The following is a 20222-nucleotide window of genomic DNA, read 5'->3' on the forward strand; positions in this document are numbered from 1 at the left end:
TAGATTGTAATAAACTTCCTGGCCCATGTCTTTTTCTCCCTAGTAAGTAGATTTTTGTGAAGAGAAAAAAGAAAATGCCAATAATTTGATCACTAAAAACATATGATAATCACATGCAAACTATTTCATTTTCATTGCAGTAATAAAAAATTTCAAAGAAAGGTGATTATATAAACTTACCTCACCAACTAAGGGGGTGTGTTGTTTTTGTGGACTTTGCGATGCTTTTTGCTATATACCCCACAAGAAAGGGAAGTTGGTTAGAATTTGTAACACTGGAAATGAAAAATTCTGTTCATTAAATAACCACTCACATTAATTTCTGTATCTCTTATGTATGACACTTTTCTAAACTAATTGGTTACAAGATGCCACCCTTTCCTTAAGTAGCTTATATTTTAAATGCGGAAAAGCAGTAAGCTGATATATAGTACTTTTCTGTGTATAAAAGCATCTATAAACAGAACATTTAAAAACAACGCTTTTTTAAATATGTACACGGATAAAAACATATTCACAGAGTAGTGATTTCTCACTAAATTTTCTCAATGAAATCATTCTTTCTCTAATGGCTTCAAATATTACTCCAATGCTAACAGCTTTAGCTCTCTCCCATCAGCCAAATTTCAGGCTTGTATTTTCAAATGTCTGTGGAAACTCTCTACCTGGAAACCCCACTGTCATCTTACGTTCAACATAACCAAAAAAACCCTTCCATTTCCCGTAATAACTGGCTCTTTCATTTAACTTGCTAACTTCTGTTATTACATCAATTAATAATCTCACAATATCTGCACTGAGTGTTTTACAATGTGTTCCTATACACAGTATCTCAAGTGATTCTTCTTATTCTGTGAGATAAACACCATAATCATATTCTGTAAAGATGAAAAAATTGAGGATAGAGAGTTTGTACGGTCTGTGCAAGGTCACAAAGTAAGCAGCAGAACTCAGATTCATACCAATGTCTTCTGACTCTAAATCTGACCTTCTTTCCACAAAGCTAATTCCCATCAAAACCATTCTTTTAGCCTCAAAATCTTGCTTTGGAACCTTTTGTTCCCCATTCATTGTCAATAATTTTTCAACATTCACTACACATCTATGTATAGGACATAATGATGCTTCTTCTAAAAACTCTTACTGTTATTTTATAAAACCCTTTGTGGTAGCAAGGGGTGTAGCACATACCATACTAACAAAAGTACTAGGTGCAGCCACAGTTATTCTGAAGTAGTTGATATTTAACTGTTAAATATTACACAAATAAGGAAAATAAAGGCATAGAACGGCTCAGTAACTTTCCACAAGTCAAGCATATACCTAGTAGCAGAGCTAGATTCAAATTCAGGTATTTCTGATACTAGGACCTTACCATTGGACAACACGGCTTTTCCTTAGGAAACTTAGAGATTGTCTAGTTTTATGCCTTCATCTAATTACCGCAATTACTCTCTATTTCATTTTCTTGCTTTCCTCATCTTTTAATATATTCTTACATGAGATTAGTTTTTCAGAAGTACCTTCCCTCTAATGTTTTTCTCCTGCTTAAGAACTAAAATTGCTCTTGTCTGCCTAACTGTTTAAGATCAAATTCCAATTTGACCTTTAATCAAGGCTATCTACAATGTAATTATCTCTTACTAGTTATATGACTTCTACATATGGCAAGCTAAATGAGTTATTTTATGTAAAATGGATAGAACACTTAGGACATAATATGTGTTAGCCATTATCATTAACTGAGAGTCAGTACAGCATTCTGGTCATAGACCAGGGATTTGAGCCAGCCTGTCCCTCCTTCTTTTTTCTTTCCAGTTTTATTGAGATATAAGAATCTGCCTGCAATGTGGGAGACCCGGGTTCGATCACTGGGTTGGGAAGATCCCCTGGAGGAGGGCATGGCAACCCACTCCAGTATTCTTGCCTGGAGAATGCCCAAGGACAGAGGAGGTTGGTGTGCTACAGTCCATGGGGTCGCAAAGAGTCAGACAACTTGAGCAACTAAGCACATAATTCACACATGGCACTGTATCAGTTTAAGGCAGAGAGCACTATGATCTGACTTACAGAAGTCATGAAATGATTACCATAATAAATTTAGTGATATCTACCATCTCATACAGATTCAAAATAAAAGAAAAAAAAAAAGATGAAATGATGAACTCTTAGGATTTACTTTCTTAACAACTTTCACATTTAACATATATGCTGTATTAATACATTACATCTCTAATTCTTATTTACCTTATGATTGGAAGTTTGTACCTTTTGGATACCTTCATCAAATTCCCCTTCCCCCATGCCATGCCTCTGGTAATCACAATTCTGATCTCTTTTTCTATGAGCTTGTCTGTTTTTGAAGTATAACTGATCAACAACACTATATTAGTTCCTGGTACACAATATAATGATTTCATATTTCTAAATCAAAGTGATCACCATGGTAAGTCTAGTTACCATCAAGATTTTTTTTTTTTAAAGAAACTTTTCCATCCGCTTCATTTCCATTTTCTATTCAGTCTATCTTGATTAGAATCTTTGCTCTGCCACTTACTAGCTGAGTATTTAACCTTAGGAAAACTCTTATCCTCTCTGGGCATCAAATATCATCATTGCAGGCTTTATACATTTGAAAAAAATATAAGAATTTATCATGTGTATGGTAGTTAAAGAAGATACACTTTGGCTAGAGTTATGAAACAAGAGAAAGCAATTAGAGGGTGAGTGATTCATCTGTTCAATCATTTAAAAAGTATTTACTGAACTTTACTGTTGGCTAAGGCTTCTGAAGGCTTGGTTAGACCTAGAGAAACATCAGTGAATAAACACGATAGAAAGAACATGTCCCTTTCTTCATGGAATTTACAGATAAATAAGAGAGACAGATACATATATATGGGCCATGCCACTAGGCTTGTGGGATTTTAGTTCCCTGACCAGGAATCCAACAAGGGCCTGTGGCACTGAGAGCATAGAGTCCTAACCACTGGACCACCAGGGAATTCCTGGGAGAGACATATATTAAACATGCGAAAATATAAATAATTATTTTAAAAAGAAAAAAAAAACTAAGGTAATTGCAGAACAAAAAGATGTAAGTAACACAGGCCAAAAAAGTGAACCAGATTTAGAGACAACAACAGAGTCTGTTTAAAACAGAAGTATTAATAAGGATTATTAACTGAGTAGCTGGGGAGAAACAGAAAGGAAAGAATCTAAGATGACTAAAGTATTAAGCCCGTGAGCCTTGCAAATTTTTGAGGTAAGAAAGTGAGTGATAGGTTCAGGTAACGATAGTTTAAATCTTCATGGCACTTTACAGTTTACACAACATTTTCACTTTAATGATGCACTAGAGGTTTAGGAAACAGCAGCTGGACAGTAAAGTGATACGTCTAATGACAGACAGCTAGTTAATAAGAGTAAGAGACTATCCTCAAGCCTATCTACCTTTGAGGACAGTTAATCTAATCACAAACAGGAGACAGTTATACTATTTACTCACAAATTCTTATGATTATCAATTTTTTTCCCCCATGAAGACAATAAAACCTGACAGTCTCAATGAAACAAATATGCACTTAATTCTAAGAAACTTTAGGAGTACCATTCAATGAACCCAAAGAACTCACCTTGACAAAGTCCAGGACAGCATCTCTCTGAATCTGCTTGGTCCTTATTTTCTCCTCCTCATACTGTAGGGCAGCAAGCTGTGCCTCTCTCCGAGTACGTTCTACTAATTGTTCTCTTCTCCGATGAAGTTCCAGGTCTGTCTGTGAAAAATGGAACAAGAGGATCATTTTGCATATGCACGCAGGAATAAAGATCAACTTACTAATATTCTTTATCAATTTTGGGAAACTACTGCTGACCCAAGCCATTTTTACTTTGCATTCACTGAGCATTTCTTCAGATGTGCTTATTGCTAATTTTTTCCCATTTCTGCACTGTGTTCTGATATGTAGTATAAATTCTTATTTTCTCTCTGGTATTTTCTCTCTAAAATACTGCTACTCGTTTCAGGTGCACATATTATGTTAATTGTAGACTGAAGAGACAGGTAATAAAATTCAGAGATGTTTGGGAATTAACTGCAATTTAAGTACTATAAAAGAAGAAAATCATCTTAATTTAAAAAGAAACTCAAACTGGAAAATTTTCTTTTTACCTGATTGTGACTTGGTGATACTGATAAGAGAGAAGATGGCTCAGCTGGAACTCTGATCCAAAAAAGAAAAATAGAAAAGAAAAAACTCTTTGGTAAGACAGATAAATAAAAGATAAGTGGAATTTTACTGTTAACGTAGTTTTCTATTAATCAGCAGGCAAACTGTCTGGTCAACATTGAAAGACCAACTGCATTTTATAAACTTGAGCCCAAGTCATTAAATTAAGCTACAGGAACACCTGATGCCTCCAACTCATATTTCACATGATGATATCACCGATCAAGCTACACATAGTGGACAACTGTCTATGTCAGCCAGTGCTGATGATAGTTATTTGAGATCACTTTTCAAACAGTATTGTTTCTTTACAGCTCACAGAACTACATCTTCTTTATTACTAGGACTGAAACAAGATACATGTACATGGAGATGGTTTATACACAAAGCCACTTTATCAACACAGTTCTGCAATACTACAGAACCTATAACTTTACGTGTAGAGCACATCTACTCCCATTTTTAATTGAAGAGCAATTTTAGTAACAAAACTGAAGCTTTTGTTCATTTTTATCTTTAAGAAAAATATGAAACCTGATTTGATGCTTAAAAAAAAACAGTAAAACTTGCTTTTCAGTTTTATCAGTGTTAATTCTTATATTTTGGTATTTATTTCTTATATTTCCTAAAGTTTAAAAATATAATATATAAGAAAACAAAAACTTAAGCTAGTCTATTGTTCTTTCATGCTACATTTTTGTCTTATATTGGTTCCAAATCTTTGAAGTATTTACAAAAAATTTTTTTTAATTTCTAGGCATTAAAAAAACTTTGACAGAATAAATTGTTTATAATTTTTAAAAGGAACAGAATAAATTACTTAATGCCTACCAAATAAACTACTTAATAACTTCCTATACAAGATTTAAAATAATGTGAAAGGTAGAGATTTAAAACTTCCTTAACTTTCTATTAATCCTCGCCAACCTTTATCCTAGCACACCTAACCAGAGCATACTCAGTCACAAGTCTTGCAAGAAAAGAGAGGAATGTATTGGTAGGATAAGATTTTTAACTGGGATATAACCAATAAAGAATGAGAGATGAGTGACTCCAGGACCATGTACTAGAATAACTGGCATTAAATGCAAGTTTGTCCCAAATTACCAACTTCACTGTTAACATTTCTTATAGCTTTTATTGGCCATCTATAGATAAACTATACCAGAAAGGATCATATAAAACCATCTCAAGTGGGTGTATGTACCTTGATTTGAACATTTTTAATAATGCTTTTTAAGCAAAACTTTTTAATATACATCTTTATATCCTCATTTCTTCACCCTCTTTTTTACACCAAAAGTTGGTTGAATTCACTGTTTGCACTTCATCTCATCCCATTTTATTTTGAACCCACTCCAGCTGGATCTGTCCTCACAAGTTCATTGAAACTGCTCTCTTCAATTTGGGGGATTTACATGTCCAAATCCAATAGTTATTGTCAGCCCTCACCTTCCTGAACCTATTAGCAGTATGTGAGATTTGCTTCTCTCTCCCCCCACGTCTTGAGAATGTCTCTTCACTTAGCCTCTGGGACATGACGTTCTTTTTCCTATTTCCATAACCATTCCTGCTTGTCTCTACTACCATACCACTGTGCTCATTTCACACGCTACCAAGGTTATACTCAAAATGCTTTAAGACAGGCTTCAGCAGTATGTGAACTGAGAACTTCCAGATGTACAAGCTGGGTTTTGAAGAGGCAGAGGAACCAGAGATCAAATTGCCAACATCTTCTGGATCAGAGAAAGCAAGGGAATTCCAGAAAAACATTTACTTCTGCTTCACTGACTATACTAAAGCCTTTGACTGTGTGGATCAAAACAAATTGTGGGAAATTCTTTTTTTTTTTGTGGAAATTCTTAAAAGAAATGGGAGTACCAGACCATCTTACCTGTCTCCTGAGAAACGTGTATGCAGGTCAAGAAGCAACAGTTAGAACTGGACACAGAACAATGGACTGGTTCAAAATTGGGAAAAGCTATATATTGTCAGCCTGCTTACTTAACTTATACACAAAGTACATCACACAAAATGCTGGGCTGGATGAATCACAAACTAGAATCAAGACTGCCAGGAGAAATATCAACAGTCTCAGACATGCAGATGATACCACTCTAATGGCAGAAAGTGAAGAGAAGCTAAAGAGCTTCTTGACGAGCATGCAAAAGAAGAGTAAAAAAGCTGGCTTGAAACTCAACATTTAAAAAACGAAGATCATGGCAACCAGTCCCATCATTTCATTACAAATAGAAAGGGGAAAAGTAGAAGCCGTAACAGATTTTATTTTCTTGGGCTCCAAAATCACTACAGACGGTAACTGTGCCATGAAATTAGCAAGCAAAAGATGCTTGCTTGTTGGAAGGAAAGCTATGACAAGCCTAGACAGTATACAAGCAGAGACATCACTTTGCCAACAAAGGTCCGTATAGCCAAAGTTATGCTTTTTCTGGTAGTCATGTATAGATGTGAGAGTTGGACCATAAAGAAGACTGAGTGCTGAAGAACTGATGCTTTCGAACTGTGATGCTGGAGAACACTCTTGAGAGTCTCTTGGACTGCAAGAAGATCAAACCAATCCATCTTAAAGGAAATAAACTGAATATTCACTGAAAGGACAGATGCTGAAGCCGAAGCTCTGATACTTTGGCCACCTGAAGTGAGAGCTGACTCATTGGAAAAGACCTGGGAAAGACTGAAGGCAACAGGAGAAGGGGGCAGCAGAGGATGAGATGATTAGATAGCATCACCAACTCAATGGACATGAACTTGAGCAAACTCCAGGAGACAGTGGAGGACAGAGGAGCCTGGTGTGCTACAGGCTATAGGGTCACAAAGAGATGGACACAACTTAGCGACTGAACAATAACAACAAATAATCCAGTTGTTTAAGCCTTAATTCTCTCCCCTTTAAGTTTATACATCTAGACCTGCTTACCTGGTTAACACTACTGAATTTCTAGCAGCATCTCAAGTAGAACATAACCACAACTTAATTTTCATCTCACACTTCAAAACTGTTCTGCCTTATTTACACTCCTTAGTGTTCCTTGAACACACCAAGTATGTTCCTCTGTAATGGCTTCTGCCTAGACTGTTCCTCCCCTAGATAGCCAGAATCCTTGATCCCTCTTTGGAGTTTCGATAAAAATATTACATCATAAAATTGCTCTCGCTTTCCCCTCAACCTGACTCAGTATTAACTCTTTCATCCTGCTTTATTTTTCTTTGTAGCACTGAGTAGTACCTGATAAGTATTTGTTACATGTATTTATCTGTTGTGGCGTTGTTATCAGGAACCTAGAACATAACCAGACTATTGCAGTGCTCAAGAAATATTGTTTAAACAAATGGCAGTGGTATCTTCCTCTCAAAAATATGGGATATTGACACAAAAATACAGGTTTGTAATTATGCGTTTTTAAATCTTGAACTTGCTTGAGCTGGGCAAACCAGAACTGTACCTCTGTATGACAGACTCTGAACTGCCCTTCTGCTTTTCTTTATTCATCATATCACATTTAATATAGTAGCTTTTCTAGTTTTGTCTACGTAACATGAAACTAAAAATATCCAGGTATTTTTTTAATACTATACTGCTTCCAGTAGAAATTAACGAACTTCACAGGACCTAGCCTGACATTATCGCATTATCATCTCTCCTGAACTAAAATGCCTATCAGGTTATAAGTGAGCCCTTAAAAAAAAATTTTTTTTTGGATATATAAAATAAATGACAGTTTTGTTATTTTAACTAAAAATTTATTTACTCCATCTTAGCAAACAGTTGGAGAAGGCAATGGCAACCCACTCCAGTACTGTTGCCTGGAAAATCCCATGGACGGAGGGGCTTGGTGGGCTGCAGTCCATGGGGTTGCTTGGAGTCGGACACGACTGAGCAACTTCACTTTCACTTTTCACTTTCATGCATTGGAGAAGGAAATGGCAACCCACTCCAGTGTTCTTGCCTGGAGAATCCCATGGACGGGGGAGCCTGGTGGACTGCCGTCTATGGGGTCACACAGAGTCGGACACTACTGAAGCGACTTAGCAGCAGCAGCAGCAAACAGTTATAAAACACTTACCAATTTATCATAATACTCTTAACATACCTCCTTACCTTTCTTAATCCTCAGGCAGATAGTGTCTGTGTTTGTGTGGGGGAGGGGGAGGTAGGAAGAAATGTACATGGTGGGTGATGGGAGGAGAGGAGAATTGGGAGGAAAAAGCAAACAACCTTTTTTTTCAGCAGTGACTAACAAGCAAGTAGCAATCTATAAACTAACTCAATTCCTTTCAGTCTTTGTAACAGAAGGACTGATCAAGACTTTGTAGGTTAACATATTTCTCAGGTTGGGAAGCCTCAACAGCTCAAGAGGTAAGGATTCTTCCTGCAACGCAAGAGATGCAGGAGCCATAGGTTGGATTCCTGGGTTGGAAAGATCCTCTGAAGAAGGAAACAGCAACTCGTTTCAGTATTCTTGCCTGGAAAACTCCATGGACTGAGGAGCCTGGTGGGCTACAGTCCACAGGGTCGTTAAGAGTTGGATATGACTGAGCACACACATGAAGCAACGCAACATTACTCAGGTTACAGGCAAGCATTGTGAGCCTGAGAGTTGCCAGCCATTCTGAGGTGATTTTGTTTTTCTAGGTTCTAATTCATGATTCCATTTGAGGAGGATAAGAACTCTGAAATTCACAGCTATTTCCCAATACCTAAAAAAGTACTTAGCATATGAGATATTTAGCAACATGAGGTATGAGGTATGTATTGATCTTAAAGCTCAACTGATGACAGGAATAAAGTATGGGGTTCTTATCCAAAGACTGTATTGATCTAAAGATTTGAAACACCTAGGTAACAGTAATCATTGATTCAGTTTCTAGCACCTGTGGCAGGTTACATATTCTGAATGACTCTGCCAATGGAAACAAAAAAACTGTTCAACAAAGTAATCTTTTAAAATGCACTGCTGAAGTACTAAAAAAAAAAAACACAAAAAACCACAGATTCTAAAAAGAAGTTAAAAAACAGGAACTCTGGATTAAGGTTTGGTAAGCAGATTTTTGGTACATGATCTCCTCCCCTGGTATTACTCCAATAAATATGTTACGTATCAGAAAAGGACTCTGCAGATGAAATTAAGGTTACTAATTGGTTGACCTTATCCAGGTGGGCCTAGTATAATCATACAAGTCATTAAAACCAGAAGAGGAAGGCAAGAGAGTTTGAGAGATGTGGCAGAAAGGGAAATCAGATTTATGTGAAGATCTGACCCGTCACTGCGGCTTGATATGGAGGAAACCATGAACCAAGAAATGTGGGTGGACTCTAGACGCAAAAATGACTCCCAGCTAACAGCTAACAAGGTAATGGAGACCGAAATCTACAACTGCATGGAACTGAATTCTGCCAGCAACCTATATAAGCCTGGAAGTGGATTCTCCTCCAGGGTCTCTAGGTAAGACTCTAGGCTAGCCAACACCTTGACTTTGGCCTTGTGAGGCCCTAAGCAGAGAACCAAAACAAGCCTGCCCAGACTTCTATCTCTCAGAACTGTAATATAATAAATAGGTGTGTTTCAAGCAACTAAATTTGTGGTAATTTGTTATATAAGGGTCAGAGACATTACTTTACCGACAAATGTCCATCTAGTCAAAGCTATGGTTTTTCCAGTAGTCACGTATGGATGTGAGAGTTGGACTATAAAGAAAGATGAGGGCCGAAGAATTGATGCTTTTGAACTGTGGTGCTGGAGAAGACTCTTGAGAGTCCCTTGGACTGCAAGGAAATCTAACCAGTCAATCCTAAAGGAAATCAGTCCTAAATATGCATTCATTGGAAGGACTGATGCTGAAGCTCCAATACTTTGGCCACCTGATGGGAAGAACTGACTCACTGGAAAAGACCCTGACGCTGGTAAAGACTGAAGGCAGGAGGAGAAGGAGACGAGAGAGGATAAGATGGTTGGATGGCATCACCAACTCGATGGACATAAGAGTTTGAGCAAGCTCCGGGAGTTGGTGATGGACAGGGGAGCCTGGCGTGCTGCAGTCCATGGGGTCGCAGAGTTGGACGTGACTGAGCGAAACCTAACTGAACTGAAGCATCAGAAAACTAAAACTTTAGTAAGACAACTGAGCAAAAAGCTGGCTTTCACCTTGAGGGTGTGTGCCATATCCTGAAAACCCTGAGCTTTACTTATGATGGACACAGAAGGTAGGAGGTGCCAAAAATAAAGCAGAGGTCTATCCAACATGGGGAAATGTAACAAGAAATGCCCGCATGATACTGGAATCTCAAATAACCACATTTTCAGTAAAGGGACACATTGACAACTAAAAAGTCACTTTGAGATAAATTTCAAAGACATGAAATGTGTCTAAATCTTCATGAACTAACAAGATTAAAAAGGCCAAGTTATAAGATTTCTTTCTTTCATTATTCTCCCTACAGTTTCTTTATTCATCTATAGCTCAGCCTTCTAAACAACTTTAATATCCTGTCAAGTATAAGTAAAGAATGATGTATGACACTTTCTACACAACAAATTTAACGTTACTTAAGAACAGATTTATCAAGCCTACTTTTTTAAGATTTCAAAAAAAAAAAAGGAAGCAAAAAAAACCAAAGGCTGAGAATCTTTCAACAATTGTGATACAGTTTATGATAAGAAACTTTTTGGAGTTCAAGAATAAGAAGCAGTACTCTTGAGAAAACAAAAAAGCAGCAGCAGCAGCAGTACCCTAAATGGTCAAGCTAAGTTTAGAAATATCCTTTGAGGCAGTAATTATAGATAAAAGATTACTTCAACTGAGATGGGAATGAAGAATATATTGTTTTCTCTGTTGTTCTGTCATCTAATCAAAAGTTTAAGTAAAATCGCTGGACTCCTGAAATTCATGCAGCTCTATTTATGCATAAATCCATGTACATCATTATAAACTTTATTGCTGCTGCTGCTAAGTCGCTTCAGTCGTGTCCGACTCTGTGCGACCCCAGAGACGGCAGCCCACCAGGATCCTCTGTCCCCAAGATTCTCCAGGCAAGAATACTGGAGTGGGTTGCCATTTCCTTCTCCAATGCATGAAAGTGAAAAGTGAAAGTGAAGTCACTCAGTCATGCCCGACTCTTAGCGACCCCATAGACTGCAGCCCACCAGGCCCCTCCGTCCATGGGATTTTCCAGGCAAGAGTACTGGAGTGGGGTGCCACTGCCTTCTCCAATAAACTTTATTACTTATCTTCAAATACTTATACAGATAAAGGTTTAGGTAATCCGAATTTAGAATCAGTAAGTCAGTTTTACTTCTTATTCTAGAGCACACAGGTACATTTCACTTAGCTCTAAATACATCATATTTAAAACATGTAGTGGTAATGGCACCCCACTCCAGCACTCTTGCCTGGAAAATCCCATGGGCGGAGGAGCCTGGTAGGCTGCAGTCCATGGGGTCGCTAAGAGTCAGGCATGACTGAGTGACTTCACTTTCACTTTTCACTTTCATGCATTGGAGAAGGAAATGGCAACCCACTCCAGTGGAGAATCCCAGAGACGGGGGAGCCTGGTGGGCTGCCGTCTGTGGGGTCGCACAGAGTCGGACACGACTGAAGCGACTTAGCAGCAGTAGCAGCAGCAGTATCTAAACACCTTCATTATACATATATATACATAAAACCAAAACCATTTCATGCTTTTACTACCCAGTTTTAAGACAAAATGACTAGCATTGGTTTTTCAAACCTATTTTGATGTGAATATCTTCTCATGTCTTCTGTTTTTTGAAATTCCCTCATGGGTATTGGCTTTATTGGTGAACCCTAGGCCAAAAACAGAAAGACAGATCAATTTAACACATGTATCCAGAAAAGTGTAATTACACAGTTTACATTTCAATGGCATTTAGGGATCAATATAGTATATTACACTAAAAATATTTTAACAAAATCTTGGAATGTGAATTTTCACATTTAGAAGGATTATAGGCTATATTACTGCTTTGATAAACAGAAGACTGTTCACAAGCCAAAAACATTTATTTTTTAAAAATGTAGATTTTCTTCTCACTGTACTTTATGATTTATAATGACCATACAGTAATATTTACAAAACAGTAAGATGTGAAAGTTGGAAAGAATCTTAGAGATCATTGAGCACAAACTCTCCTCTAGAACAAGAACGCCTACCGATCCTATCCTGACTTTTGCTCAGCCTCTCGACTTCCTGGTAACAGGAAGTTCACTGGGGAGACTACATTTCTTTACTTCATCATCATCATAAATTGTACTTATGTTAGACAAATAGTCCTGGGGATGATAGTAGAATATCAAGACAAAGTAAAAAGTAATTTCTTCCTTTTTCTTTAAAGATTTATTTACTTATTTTATTATTTATTTATTTATTACCCATTTATTATGATGGGTCTTTGCTGCTGCATGCAGGCTTTCTCTACTTGCGGGGAGCGTGGGCTACTCTTTGTTCTAGTGTGCAGGCTTCGCACTGAGGTAGCCGCTCTTGTTGTGGAGCACAAGCTTTAGGAGTGCTGGCTTCAGTAGTTTCAGCTCATGGGCTCAGCAGTTGTGATGTACCGGCTTAATTGCTTGGCAACACATGGGATCTTCCTGGACCAGGGATGGAACCAGTGTCCCTTGCACTGCATGGTGAATTATTAATCACTGCACCACCAGGGAAGTTCAAATGTAATTTGTTTATGGCAAAATATGGTATTAATTGGGGCTTCCCTGGTAACTCAGCAGTAAAGAATCTGCCTGTGATGCAAAAGATGCAGGAGACCCAGGTTCAATCCCTGGATGGGGAAGATCCCCTGGAGAAGGGAATGGCAACCCACTCCAGTATTTAGAGTTGGACACGACCGAAGCGAATTGAACACGAGCATGATGGTATTAATTAGGGCTTTCCTGCTGGCTTGTGGTAAAGAATCTGCCTGCAATGTAGGAGACCACCTGCACTGTAGGAGATGTAAGTTTGATCTGTGGGGTGGGGGAGATCCCCTGGAGAAGGAAATGTCAACCCACTCCAGTATTCTTGTCTGGAAAATCCCATGGACAGAGGAGCCTGGCGGGCTACAGTCCATGGGATCACAAGAGTTGAACATGACTGAACGACTAAAACACACAGGGTAAAGGTCATTTAAAAAAATTATTGATTGAAAACGTAACTGCTTTAAGTTATATGGCTTATATACTGAAAAATATAAATCAAAGATAGAGACACCATGTATTTTGTCAAATGAGAATCTATAAAAACAATATAATCCTACTTGAGCACCAAAGAAAATCATCAAAATGGGTATTCTAGAAGGGAAAAAAACCCAACTTATTCTCCCTAAAAATCTAAAATCAAATTTTATTTGATTTTACAGTCTATGTCCAAGAAACAGGTACATCACACATAACTAGAAAATCTTAGGTGAATTACTCCAAAGGGCTAAGGCTGATTCCTGTAAAGTCTGGGCATAAGGATCATATTAAATGAGACACAATTCTAGAATCTGGATGAGAGAATATTTATTCTAATTTTAGTTAATTTAAGTTTATAAGTAAACAGAAATCTCTCTTAGTATGCTACCATCAGTGACTTAGCACCCAGGTTTTACAATGCTGTGATTACCTAAAATTACGGCAAGAGGTACATGAAATTTTCATGACAAAAATGAACGTAACATTAGTTTAATTAAAAAAGTAAATATGTTACAGTCTATAAGCCATACCCCATTTTGTCATAATATTTCTATGCATGTGAGAGGTATTATGATAAACCTTAAATAATAGCAGAGTGTTTAAAATCTCAAATAGTTTTTAACAACCCATTTTTAGGCAGTATCCAAGAATATAAAAAAATATTTATTCACTGGTTATTAAACCATTTAAAATAATACTACTTCATTTTATTTTTATATATGGGTGGTGGTTTAGTCACTAAGTCGTGTTCGACTCTTGTGACCCCACGGACTGTAGGCTGCCAGGCTCCTCTGTCCATGGGATTTTCCAGGCAAGAATACTGGAGTGGATTGCCATTTCCTTCTCCAGGAGATCTTCCCGACCCAGGAAGTGAACCTGGGTCTCCTGCATTGCAGGCAGATTTTTATATATGCCAAGCTTCAAAAGCCTTATGACACAGAAGTCCTAAAGAGCCTTACAACAGAATCATAAAGACTACTATACGTAATAGGTAGATGGAATCAGAAAACATATTACAAATTAGCCAATATAATGGATTAAAGAAATGATATTACAATTTTTCACCAGCAGTATAATGGGCATTTTCACTTTTAGTAGAAATACCTCATCTACACAGGATAATTAACCATAAAACAGTCAAAGAAAAAGACTACAAGAAAAGAAAAAGGATTCCCCAAGATTATAAAGTGGGCGTTGTTAATTTAAATTTTACTGCCAAGTAGATGCCCTTTGCTCTAGCAGAAATGCTTACAGCCTGAACCACAAGTAGTTTCATTAATCAACTTGTACACATTGCTATCTGTAGGCTGCAGGACTTTGATTCACAGCAATGAACATTATTGGTTAGTTTCACCTTTTGAGATGTCAGTCACCCATTGTCAACCATTGATCCAAAAATACTATATGGAAAGTTTCAGAAACAAACAATTTGTAAGTTTTATACTGCATGCCATTCTAAGCAGTGTGGTAAAATTGCAAGCTGTCCCACTCCATCCCACCTGGATTACGAATCATCCCTTTCACCAGGGTATCCTGCCTGTTAGTCAGTCAGTAGCTGGCTCAGTTAAGTTTCTCTCAATTATCAGACTGTTGCAGTACAGCAGTGCTTGTGTACAAGTAATCCTATTTTATTAATAATGGACCCAAGTACAAAAGTAGTAATGTTGGTAATTCAGATATGCCTGAGAGAAGTCGTAAAATGCTTCACTGAAGTGAAAAGGTCAAAGTTCTTGAATTAATAAGGAAAGAAAAAAATTGAATTCTAAGGTAAGATCTACAGTAAGAACAAAGCTTCCATCTGTGAAGTTGTGAAGAAGGAAAGAGACATTCATGCTAGTTTTGCTATTGTACTTGAAACTGCAAACGTTACACACCCACAGTATGTGTAAATGAATGCTTAGTTAAGATGGGAAAGGCATTATATTTGTGCAGTGAGATAATAAGAGAGAGCATGAGTGTGCACACATCCAAATTCACATAATTTTTGTTACAGTATACTGTTGCAACTATTTTTAGTTATTATTCTTAATCTCTTACTGTGCCTGATTTATAAATTAAACTTTATCATAGGTATGTATGTATAGGAAAAAACATAGTACATATAGGGCTCAGTACCATCCATCCACTGGTGTTCTTGGAATGTATTTCCCCTCAGATATGGGCTGGGGGGAATAACGTATTTATCAAACTTTAAATACAAGAGTGTCTTTTGAACCAACAAAAAATACTGTGTTCAAAAGTCTTCAGATAGGAAAACCAAGTTTTTTTTTTTTTTAAAGAATGATAATAACACTCTATAACATGTCCCACTTGAAGTGACTATTCGCTATTTCTAAAAGACTTAAATACATCATTCTTCAAAAAGGCCCCAAGTGTTTCTCAAATAATCCCTGCTCAGAGCCTGGGACCAACTCCAGACATTAACATCACACACACTGAAGTGGAGCCATTTTATTATGCTGACTAGATACACTGAAGAATGCTATTTCTACTTGAGACCCTTGGGGAACTGGCGGAGACTTCGCAGTGGGCTGAATGCTCATTTGTTTTCTAAGGCAACTCAATGCTCCACTATAACAGACACCCAGGAATTTTAATGGCAAACAATTTGTATTCTGTGTGACTTAGCATAAAAGCACCAATATAATTAAGCTCATCATGAAAATTCTATGGTTGAGTTTGTATGTTGCTCCAAAAGTCTGCCGTTGGTTCAATTCTTAATTACTGACCAAACTATGATTTATCAGTTAACAAAAAAGCATTAAGAATAACAATAAAAAGCATCATATTCCTTTGAATTTTCTTAGGACTTCTCTTCTTTAAAATTCTGAAATCTGTCTTTTTATTTGAAAAATAAATCTCAACTTTACTTAAGACTACTGTCTGATTTTAAAAATAGTTTGAAAAAGTAATAAAATTGGAACTAAAGATAATAAAACAAATAATTGAGCCTAAACCAACAAATCACTGATATGACAGAAATTTAGACTATCATAAATTGTTTTTACTAGGGGATGGCAACAAATTTAGGTTTAAACGTGTATATTACCTCATGAGAGATTCGCCGTTGTTCAATATACGCCATAAACTGTGAACTGAGGCTGTCTGAGTCCAGGCCCTTGTGTGGTCTCACCTCATCCTCATCTTCCTCTGCAGTACAGCTGTCAATATAGTCAATCTGATCCAGTTCATGTTCCACTGTCCATATGACACAAACACACACACACATCAAAAAAAAAAATTCAAGTTAGATAGCCAACAAAAACCATTAAATTGCATTCTTTCCTTTTCCTTAACATTTTCTATTATGAAAGTGGGAAGAATAAATTACGTAAGTCTTTATCATTTAGTCCATGGTCACTCACAAGAACAGGCTAAAGAAAAGCCCTAGTCTTGATTCACTATAAAGAATGCAGTAATTGATGGTAATTACTGGAATTTAGACCTCTAGTATTTCTTTTTTCTTTGGCTAGCTCTTGACTATTTTAAACAAGTTTGACTCTGTGAGACAAAAAGAGGAAGAATAATTTTTTAACGTTGAAGGGTATATCTTCTTTTAGGTTTTGTGTCATTTTTTGGATGTTTTAGGTTTGGGGCTTAATCATGTCTCTTTAAAGAATTAGGCAGAAAACCTAACACAATTAACTCTAAATAAAAGTGAAAAGACAGGAGGAAAGACTTGGTGATAAAGAAACAGATACTGATGACTGTTCCCCTTATTGTAACTGCTATCCATTACTAGAAAAAGAAGATTTTCCTATTTAGAAAAATATTTTTTAGAGGTCAGTATTGCAGGTATGTTGCAGCAGTTTGTGGATGGAAGGGAATCATTTGAGGAATTTTTGCTTCTCAAAATGCTCTGGGGTGAGAAGCACATAAATAAGATTCAGATGCCCTTGAAGAGCACAATTTCAGATGAAAGACAAGGCAGACATCAAGAATACACTGAATTTCTAAAAGAGGTCACACAATGACCACAAAGAGAATCTTTAAAAAGGAGAATACTTCTAAGAAGATCATGGTTAAATCAAGATTAGCAAAGATCAGGCTTCCCCTACGGCTCAGTGGTAAAGAATCTGCATGTCAATGCAGGAGACACCAGTCCGATCCCTGATCCAGGAATTTCCCACATGCCATGGAGCAACTAAGCCTGTGCACCAGAACTATTGAGCCTGTACTCTATAGTCCAGGAGCCACAATTACTAGCCCACTTGCTGCAACTACTGAAGTCTGAGCGTCTTAGAGCCCACACTCTGCTACTGGAGAGGCCAGTGCAACAAGAAGCCCACACATGCAGCTGGTGAAAAATGCAGTGTATGATCACTGCAACTAGAGAAAAAGCCCACGCAGCAACCGAGACTCAGCACAGCCAAAAAAAAAAAAAAGATTAGCAAAGGTCTATTCCAGATAAACTTATTAGTAAACTTAGTATTCCAGAGAACTCTCTCCCAAAATAAAGAGAAAAACATTATATTTTAATTACAAGCCCGAAAACATAGAGAAATTGAAATTTAGTCCTAATAGAAAACATTTTTTTTTCTAATCATATGAGAAGAGGAGGGAGGTCTCTAAAAAAAGAATGGAAGAAGTTACAGATATACAAATAAAAGGAATGAATGGATGTGAAAAGGCCGTTTAAAAAGTCAGAGATAAAAAAGATTTTGGATGTTGTCAGGAATCACGTTTACCTCCACCATTTGTTACTACTAAACTGCTGTGATTCTCCTGGTATTGATTTTCTCTTCGTAGTCTTTGTTCTTTAGTAATTTCTGCTACTCGAAGAGGCAGATCTGAAAATTCATCTGTAGGCTTAAAAAAATAGCAGAAACACTAAAATAAATCACTTCAAATTTTAGACAAGGTATTTATAGCATAAACTCAGAATTTATATTTTTTAAAAAAGAGCAAAATAATTACAGAGATGCATCTACAAAGATGTACATATTATTCAACAACATCAATGTACTTAATGGCACTGAAATGCACACTTAAAAATGGTTAAAATGGGGCTTCCCTGGTGGTCTAATGGTTATGAATCCGCCTTGCAATGCAGGGGACACCAGTTCAATTTCTGATCCAGGAAGATCCCACACGCTGTGAGGCAACTAAGCCTGTGTGCCACAACTACTGACCTTATGCTCTAGAGCCCGGGAGCCACAACTACAGAAGCCCATGGGCCCTAAAGCCTGTGCTCCAGCAACAAGAGAAGCCACTGCAATGAGAAGCCTGCACACCACACCTAGAGAGTAGGCCCTGCTTGATACAACTAGAGAAACCCTGAGAGCAGCAACACAGACCCAGTGCAGCCCCCCCAAAAAAGTATCTTTTTTGATATTGCCACAATCATGTACACACCCAACCACACACAAATAGCCAAGCAATTTCAAATGACAAATAAGCTGTATTCTAAAACTAATTTGCTTTAGACTCCAAATAAAATAATGTTAAAAATGGTATACTACCAGTCTTGCTAACAAAATCTTTTTATCATTTAACCTAATTTATAGCTAAAATATTATACCTTAGTAATTTAAAAAGAGAAAACATAATACTAATAATTAAAACAAAAGAGAAAAATGATATAATTTGCTGAGAAAGTTACTTATTTATCTTGAGCATGTAGATAACTTCATCAGGTTCCTATCTTATTACCCATCAGCCTATAGTTCTATTTTCTCACCTTCTAGCAGATCTTCTACCCCTCTCTGCTCAAGATTACCCAGGCACTCAAAATTTTAGGTTTCCCATGTAACTGGCTCAGTTCCCATTAAGATCTTCCAGGATATAAAATGATTTATACGAGACAATGAGGTAACAAACATGGAAAACACAATATGCTAAAAAGACGATGAAGAAACATAATACCGTTTCTGAGTGATAGGACTATGTGGGAGTTTTACCCCTCATTTGGCTTTTCTATACTTTACATAACAAGAAATTGAGTCCAAATAAGACACTTTCCATTTTTATCATTTTACTTCCTCTTAATCAGAAGTTGCAACAAGTACAATAAACACTTACTTCATTCCCTGACCATCTCTTATCACCACTGTCCACACTGTTGAAACCTGAATCAAGCGCTCCGTAGGGACGACCTGAGTATAGTTCTTCATGGCTGCCGAAAAGAAACTTTAGTTCTTATTGTGAAGTTTGATACTTTAAAAATTAACATTTGAAATAGATGCAATTTGAGTAATAAATATTTTCATGGCATTTAGGGACTTCATTGCTTAGAATGAAGTGAGTACTCCTTTAATTTTTTAGTATGAAAAACTCCAAATTCAAAGAAAGCAGCTAGAAGAGAATAATGAACTTTCATGTCCTCATTATCCACCTTCAAAAATATCAACACTCTTACTTCATCTGTTCCTCTAGCCATTCCCAATGACCCTCTCCATTATTTCTGTTTTTAATAGCACTCTCTTTCTTAAGGTAAAATTTATATACACCAAAATACACAAACCTTTGACAAATGAATGCATCTTTGTAACATACACCCCTATCATGATACAGGACACTTCTACTTCACCAGAAAATTACCACACATCCCTTTCCAGTCAACTTTCCTCACCTCATCAACTAAGAAGCAACTACCAAAATTTTTTTTACTTTAAATTAGTATAGAAGGCCAAATAATTGTTTTCAAAGATGTCAAGATATAATCCCTGAAACCTGTAAATATGTTACTTTACATTGGAAACGGGAATTAAGGTTGCAGATTAAAGTAAGGCTGCTAGTAAGCGTACTTTAAAATAAGGAGATTATCCTGAATTGTATGAATGGGCTCAA

General features: G+C 36.9%; 1 protein-coding gene across 7 annotated transcripts in view; it reads right to left on the reverse strand.

Moving 5' to 3' along the window:
• Window positions 1-20222, reverse strand: part of LRCH3 (leucine-rich repeats and calponin homology (CH) domain containing 3) — a 108397-nt gene that overhangs the window by 26617 nt on the left and 61558 nt on the right. For 6 of the 7 annotated variants that reach the window (XR_824756.1, XM_010834310.1, XM_010834309.1 and 3 more), the window contains exons 7-13: window positions 19455-19548; window positions 18122-18242; window positions 16483-16631; window positions 11977-12053; window positions 4172-4223; window positions 3636-3776; window positions 181-231 (exon numbers count right to left, since the gene is read on the reverse strand). Coding sequence is in view for 6 of the 7 variants with exons in the window: in XM_010834310.1 (XP_010832612.1) it covers window positions 181-231; window positions 3636-3776; window positions 4172-4223; window positions 11977-12053; window positions 16483-16631; window positions 18122-18242; window positions 19455-19548 (685 nt within the window). In the remaining variant the exon portion in view is untranslated. The remainder of the gene's footprint in view (window positions 1-180; window positions 232-3635; window positions 3777-4171; window positions 4224-11976; window positions 12054-16482; window positions 16632-18121; window positions 18243-19454; window positions 19549-20222) is intronic. The other variant, XM_010834313.1, reaches the window with a different exon arrangement.

Source organism: Bison bison, unplaced genomic scaffold (genome assembly GCF_000754665.1).
Source record: "Bison bison bison isolate TAMUID 2011002044 unplaced genomic scaffold, Bison_UMD1.0 scf7180017864032, whole genome shotgun sequence".
Classification (NCBI taxonomy): domain Eukaryota; kingdom Metazoa; phylum Chordata; class Mammalia; order Artiodactyla; family Bovidae; genus Bison; species Bison bison.